At 36.5% G+C, this 7398-nt stretch overlaps 1 protein-coding gene across 1 annotated transcript; it reads left to right on the plus strand.

Annotated features, from left to right (window-relative positions):
- The first annotated feature begins 2396 nt into the window (after positions 1-2396).
- Positions 2397-6777, plus strand: LOC143876045 ((-)-germacrene D synthase-like). Its single transcript, XM_077377650.1, has 7 exons — positions 2397-2606; positions 3022-3283; positions 3365-3740; positions 4455-4676; positions 5260-5398; positions 5495-5743; positions 6349-6777. The coding sequence occupies exons 1-7, from the start codon at positions 2463-2465 to the stop codon at positions 6637-6639; spliced, it is 1683 nt and encodes a 560-aa protein (XP_077233765.1). The 5' UTR covers positions 2397-2462; the 3' UTR covers positions 6640-6777.
- Positions 6778-7398: the final 621 nt, after the last annotated feature.

A 7398-nucleotide genomic window follows, 5' to 3' on the forward strand; every position in this document is an offset into this window, starting at 1 on the left:
CTCCTTCAATTGGATTTTCTCTTTCTTTTAGGGCTGTAGAAGAGATTAGGGTTTCTTAATGGTTGTGCAGTTCTCCTTGAGAGGCAATTTATAGGCTTTTTCTAAAGAAGCCATAATTCTAATCTAAGTCAAATGACAAAATTACCCTTGATTCACAAGGGGACGAATTTTTTAGAGGGAGGGATATTTTGGGTATTTACAATACATCCATACAGGGAGATAATATAGAGAAAGAGAGACAAATACGAAAAAGGAGACGACATAAAAGATTTATCGTGGCTCGGTCTTCCACCTTGAAGACCTACTCCACTCCCTAAGTTGGTTCTCCTTGAGATTTTTCTCTTCTAAATCCGACGCCACACAAAGCCCGAGTCGGAGGGCGATGTACAATCACCACCAATGAGGGATAAGACCCTCTTTACAAACCGGATTCGCCTTTCTCAAGGAAGAACTCTCTTTTAGCCTCTTAAAAGGCTCGATATAACATTGATAAAGCTCACAAAACTCTCCAAATAATAATACAATGAAAGCCTAATGGAGATTTTTTTCAAGTAGATGTGCAAGTTCAAAGCTCTTTGAAGAAATCAAAATGGGTTTCAAAGTTTAAGCTCAAATGAGATTTTCAATAGGTCCAAAAATTATTAAATATTGAAATATTATATCACATATATATAGCCTCATATGATTTATGACCATTTGGGGGGAAATGGGAAGAAAAAGAGTCAAAATGGTCAAAAAATTAACTAGCCATTTGAGCTCCAACGGCTACTTTTCCGCACACACTCGGTTGCCCATGGAGGGTCGATCAATCGCGCCTGGTGTGCTGACCCTTTTTATTTTTGAATCCCGATGGCACATGATTAACCGGGCCATGGTGGTTGCCATGCTAGATGGATTCTAGAATATCCAGTATCCCATCTACGGTCGACCAGACTTACCCCGGTCGCTCGCCCCAAGCTTTCTGGTCGGGTGCTGGGTTTCCAACACCATTGCCGCGGTTGCCCAAGTTGCCCATTCGACCGGCCCTGTTTTGAAAACTTGTTTAATTTTGAAAAACCTTAAAGACTTGGGCCATGGTCTTCAGAATTTTGCCCAAGGTTTCAAAATACATTTTGAGACTTGTGAGTGATGTTTTCCATGAAATACAAATGGGTCTCAAGGCTGGTTTTGAAAATAGTTTGAAACACAGTTTGAAATGCAAAATCACTTCGAAAAGATCTCCAATATATTGGATTATCTACTGGTTATTTACATCTTCTATTTTATCAAAATATTTTGTAATATTTTTCTTAATGATAAATTCACAAACCCTCTACAAAAACAAGACGTAAATTCACTAAAAACATAGTCCTTCACTTTTTCCCCTTGATTTCAAATCTTCCGTATGATAATCCTAGATCGATAGATCTGATGTCACTCTTAAACCATTATGCAAGAATTTTCTTCCTATATTTTCATTCAGTCCCTCTCCCCTTTATTTCTCATTTTGTACGTTTGGGTCTCTCTAGAAAAAAGTAATAGGTATATACTTAGCAAGTCAGAAATATTCAACGATCATCTACTCGGGAAGAACGATCTAGTTTTTTCAACTCGACTAGGTCAAGTTCCTAAGAAAACAAATATAACTCGGGTAGTTGCATAACGACTTGAGTCAACTGTTGATTGAGTGGGGTCAACTCAGACAAGTTTGAAGACAATTAGACAAATTTTAGTACAATGATTATGTAAATGTTAGGTGCATTTAGCGCCATTTTTGTTCAACAGCTTCTGTGCTGTGTGTACCAAAAAAGAGATTGCTATTGATCAACGATTAATTTACATTTTGGGCCATGCAAGTGTTTCATGGCCTGCACTATAGAATTTTTTCCATGCTTATGATCGAAGGGTAAGGATCATCCTATGGAAATAATTTTTGGGGCACAACCTATTTACGTTATGGCCCAACAAATTGACGGTTTGGATCATTGTATGGAGTGGGCCTTACCGCACTTTTTAAAAATCACGTGTTTGCACGGCCACCGTATAATTTCTCGGTATATCAAGTGGTTGTACGTATCTTTTCATATGAATCGTGTTTTTGGTCTCCTACCTTAATTGTACGAAGAACGGAGTTACGTGCCAGAGTATACAAGGAATCAAATAAAGTATGTAGAAAATAATTAGTTGTTGGTAATGATCCATGCTGACTATCTCTCTTATTAATTCTCTGTTGTTGGCGTACCATACTTTCTAGACTTCTCCTATTCTCACGGCCACACATCATATAAGTTCTATGTCACTTGATGTGTTAATATTAGCTAGATGTTATTAATTTATTTTCCTACCACCCTAATAATTTTGATTTTTAATTATACCGGCTCTCCATTTGCTGCCTATAAATACCGATTCTTGTGACACTTCCATTACAAAATACATTACTGCCCTTATATTCCTTCGTTTGATATCCCAACCTTGAGATTACTATGGATCTTATAACTTCAACCCCTTCTTTTGGTTCCATCGTCGATTCACTAGAAGATGGGAAGCCGCAAATCAATCGCAACTCAAGCGTGTTTCACCCAAGCGTTTGGGGCGATCACTTCCTCTCCTACTCTCATGACCAAATTGTAAGGAGAGAGAGAGAGAGAGAGAGAGAGAGAGAGAGAGAGAGAGAGAGAGAGAGAGAGATTCAATTATTAACTTTCATTATGATTGTTGATGGATAGCCAAAGTTGTGTGGCTCATGCCTCTTGATAGAACACATGATGATAGGAAATGCTCTGTTCAATATTTTATTTTTATTTTTTTTGGTATACTCACCTCTTTTTCCTTTCTATTGTTGCTATTTATATTGTTTCGATTAGAAAAGAAGCAAGAAGGGTCATGTTAGAAAATTTAGCAGAATATAAAATTGCAGGTTTATGTTTATAGTAGGGAAGTAAGAGAGGGAGAGAAAGGGAGAAAGAGATCATTTAAGTTGAATTATATCCTTTCATAATTAACATAGCTAATTTATTTGTGCTTCTAAATGGTACCATGCAGAAGTTAGATTTATGGAGTAAGCAGGTTGAAGAGTTGAAGGAAGAAGTGAAGAGAATGCTAAGCATTTCCAAGGGATCAAAGCAAGAAATCGATTTGATTGACGTGCTTCAACGTCTGGGAGTGGCATATCATTTTGAAAAGGAGATCAACGAGGCACTACATCAAATATTTGAATCCCATACATATGCTACTGACAATGATCTATTTGTCGTTGCTCTCCGATTTCGATTACTAAGACAACATGGGTTTAATGTGTCTTCTGGTAAATCCTTTTTCATTTCTACTCTCACTAGTTTTATCAATGGAAATTATGCATGTCATGACATGGCTGAATTTTATACAGATGTATTTAACAAGTTCAAAGACGAGCACGGAAAGTTCAATGCAGCCTTAATTAGTGATATGAGAGGCCTATTAAGCTTGTATGAAGCGGCACATCTCAGTACACAAGGAGAAGATGTATTAGATGAAGCCATTAGTTTCACTCGAGAACATCTGAAGTCTGGCATAAACAACCCTGATTGTGTGCTTCTTGCAATACAGATAGAACACGCCTTAGAACTACCCTTGTGTAGGAGTTTACCAAGGCTAGAGCATAGGTACTACATCTCGATATACCAACAAGAAAAGGAACGGAATGATTTGTTGCTAGAGCTTGCAATGTTGGATTTCAATCTCTTACAATCGTTGCACCAAAGAGAGTTAAAGGATCTTACGAAGTAAGTTTCTTTAACTATGTAAAGATTATTTTCAATAGGATTATTAAAATTTCCACTGTTGAGATCTGGACAAAACTATCAAGGCTGGTGGTTCTATATGTAAAATAGATGAGTACTTTATTATCATCACATTTTCTATTCTAGATATAATGTGAAAACATTATGGTTATCTTCTTGCGTTTGTGAAAGGTGCATATTGCTAATAATTCCTATTGAATATCTTAAAATGAGTTCTTTATCATCATTATATTATCTATTTTTTCTATAATGGGGAAAAATAGGGCTATATGTATCTGCAAGGTACATATAGCTATGAAAATTGGGGTTGGGTCTGTAGTAGCTCAATGGTTGAGGCATTGTATCTCAAACCTTGAGGTCGCAGGTTCTATCAAAACTTACGTACCAAAAAAATATTGCTATTAATTTCTATTAAATATCTTATATTACATATTTTCGATAACAATTACTAATATAAATGTTTACATACTGTAGAAAATGGACAGACAAAAATGTGATTAATAACCACGTTCATAGGCAATATAAAACAATGACACAGTGGGCATCAGATAAAAAAGACAATTTCTGTGGTTCCATATAAAGGCCTACATGAAAAGGTGTTAATGTGATCTTCCAAAATGAGAAAGGAAAATTACAGGATTACAATGGGATTAACCCCTTACTAATTAACGTGGTTTATATTGATATCTCTGACAGGTGGTGGAAGGACATGGATCTAATAGGAAACTTGCCTTTTGCTCGGGACCGAATAGTGGAATTATACTTCATTTGGTCGAATGCAGTGTACTTTGAACCACAATACTCTCGAGCTAGAATAATAAATGCCAAAATTATATCCTTTATATCAGTGATTGATGATATTTATGATGTACACGGTACAATTGAGGAATTACGAATATTCACTGATGCCATCGATAGGTACTTGATTTACATGTATCTTTTCTTTCTAATGCTTTTATTAGATATTACTGAATTGTAGTATTTCACTTAATATGGAAATTGACTGTAAGTAGTGGCACATCATAGAAAGAAGTTAAGTTAATTCTTTACTCAGATGAGACTTTCATCACATGATTCAATCTAATAGAGTGATATTGCTTTTTGAACTCTCAAATCATCTCTCTCTCTCATGTGCATCCTCCATTCATTTAGATAGGAACTAAATGAATGGAGGATGATACTCTGCTAGAATTCAGGAGAGTGTCTATCACCCAAGTTAGAATGGAGGATGATACTCTGCTAGAATAGGAATGGGAAAAGTATTACATACAACATCCATGATCGATGACTTTTACGACATGTACGTACACTCACTAGAGGTAATCTTCTTATTCATCGAGGAAATTGATGGCATGGGTTTTAAAAATTACCCTTCAAATTTTGGAAATTCAAAATAAATAGTTCCAAGGCAATTTCTAGTAGGAAAATCACTTCTTAATTCCATTTAGGAATAATCATCAGTTGCTGAAAATCTGAGAATTTAATGTCAAATTAATTTCAGGTGGGATTTTGAGGCCATAGATCTACTTCCAAAATATATAAAAGTGTGTTATCTAGCGCTCCTGAATACTGTCAGAGAAATAGAAGAAGAACTTGTTGTTGAAGGAAACTCCTATCGTGTACAATACCTAAAAGAAGCAGTATGAGACATCTTATGTTTGTTTTCCCCTATCTTTTGTTCTCTATTATAATAGTTATTTCCTAATATAACGGTGAATGACCTCCTTTTAATATAGATTAAAGGTATAACAAGAGCATACTTGGCTGAAGCCGAATGGCTTAATAAGGGATATGTACCTCTATTCAATGAGCATTTAACTGTATCATTGATCAGTTGTGGCTACCCTCTGGCCACTATCACTAGTTTCGTCGGGATGGGTGAAATTGCAACAAAGGAGGCATTTGATTGGGCAAGCAGAAGGCCTAAGCCTGTTGTGGATGCATCAATAATTGGTCGACTACAAGATGACATCGTTGGTTACAAGGTATGATCTTGATTCATGTGAAAACACAGAGAAAAAAGAATCCCAACGAGAAGATAAAATAGGCTAAGTGGACGTAAAAATATGACGGAACCTTGAAACTACCTTATTATTCCGGCGTCTCTTATTGTAGGGAAACAATCAAGCTTTTTCGTCCCTTAATTACTATGGCCCTGTTCGTTTGAGATTATGTCAACCAATTGTGACTGCTGTTGGACTCAAATTTAATTGTAATTTTGAGTCCAATAATCAGTTTATCACTCACAATCAGTTGTCATAATCTTAAACAAAAAGGGCCTATGCTTTAGTATATCCTTACGAATACTCTTAGATTCAAAAAAATAATATGAAGATACAAAAAGAGAACACAACATTCTTTATAATCTAACCTATCATCTAGATTTTATAAAAGCCATTAAAGTCAGCTTTGGTGCCCCGAGAGAGAGAGAGAGAGAGAGAGAGAGAGAGAGAGAGAGAGAGAGAGAGAGAGAGAGATCCACAACATAACACAATCATCAACTATTTGTGCATGGGATAAAATGATAAAATACCTAACTATTTTCTATATTAACTTTAACACCATTGTTTTGAATCTTTGACATTTGAAGTTTGAACAAGAACGAGCACATGTTGCATCAACTATCGACAGTTATGTGAAGGAGCATGGGGCCACAGAGCAGGAAGCGTGCGATAAGCTCCGTGAAATGATTATGATTGCATGGAAAGGCATAAATCAAGCATGCCTTGAATTCCCTGTCTCCCCTACTCTCCTTATGCGAATCGTCAATCTCGCAGTTGTGATAGAAGTACTATACCAATATGAAGATGGATACACTTTTTCCGAAGGCAAAACCAAGGAGCGTATAACCTCGTTGTTTGTTGATCCCATTCCTGTTTAAGAACATACATGGTTTATTAAGTCGGTCCTATGGTTGGGATGTGTTTGAATAAGAGATTTATCATCTTATTATTATCAAATGTTATGTAACGTGATGTAATTGGGTTAATAATACATTGTGTTTACTTTGTTGGCTGAATGTCTAAGTCGTTTATCATCTTATGATTGTTAATATTTTAACAGAGTTAGTAATACTTCGTGTTTACCATGTTTTTTGAACGTGATGTGTGTTTTGAACCAAAATATGTCACGCCCCAAACAGAGACCCGGCCCAGGCAGGCAACAGCGGCACATGTCCATGAGCACAAGTTCGCAAACATGCAAGGCATCTCTCAAAGCATGCATTACACAGAGCATAACAACTGTCATGAGAAAAAGTAAACTGCAGAAGCTAACTTAAATGTCACAACTGGACTACAATGAATAATAAAGTAAATCAACTAAACGAATGCCAACTATTGTCAGCAATAACTAAGGGGCAGTTTGGATATGCGGATGTTAGAATCCACGATTTCTTCAAAATTCTAGATGAGAGACAAGAGAAGAAGCGGACCAGCCGTCCTTCTCTGATTTCTCGCTGATGTGGACTGGGTCCTGGTCAAAACACTTAGGGTTTAGTATTAGTTTGATAGTGTGCCTTCTCTTTGTAGTAGTAGTATGTTGAGTGGTCTTTTTGTAGTGAGGATAAATTTGTAATTAGGAGGAAGATGGAGGGTGATGATGTGGAGTGGTGGTTGGAGAATCACATGGGACCACATGG

The sequence above is a fragment of the Tasmannia lanceolata genome, unplaced genomic scaffold (genome assembly GCF_043159265.1).
Source record: "Tasmannia lanceolata isolate RefF3 unplaced genomic scaffold, GAP_Taslan_0.1 ptg000002l, whole genome shotgun sequence".
Classification (NCBI taxonomy): Eukaryota; Viridiplantae; Streptophyta; class Magnoliopsida; order Canellales; family Winteraceae; genus Tasmannia; species Tasmannia lanceolata.

Bases quoted from the DNA above. Each gene is read 5' to 3' on its own strand.
- LOC143876045 (XM_077377650.1), top strand. From the start codon at position 2,463: ATGGATCTTATAACTTCAACCCCTTCTTTTGGTTCCATCGTCGATTCA. The intron at 2,607-3,021 runs GTAAGGAGAGAG...GGTACCATGCAG, and splicing joins CCTACTCTCATGACCAAATT to AAGTTAGATTTATGGAGTAA. The intron at 5,399-5,494 runs GTATGAGACATC...CTTTTAATATAG, and splicing joins TACAATACCTAAAAGAAGCA to ATTAAAGGTATAACAAGAGC.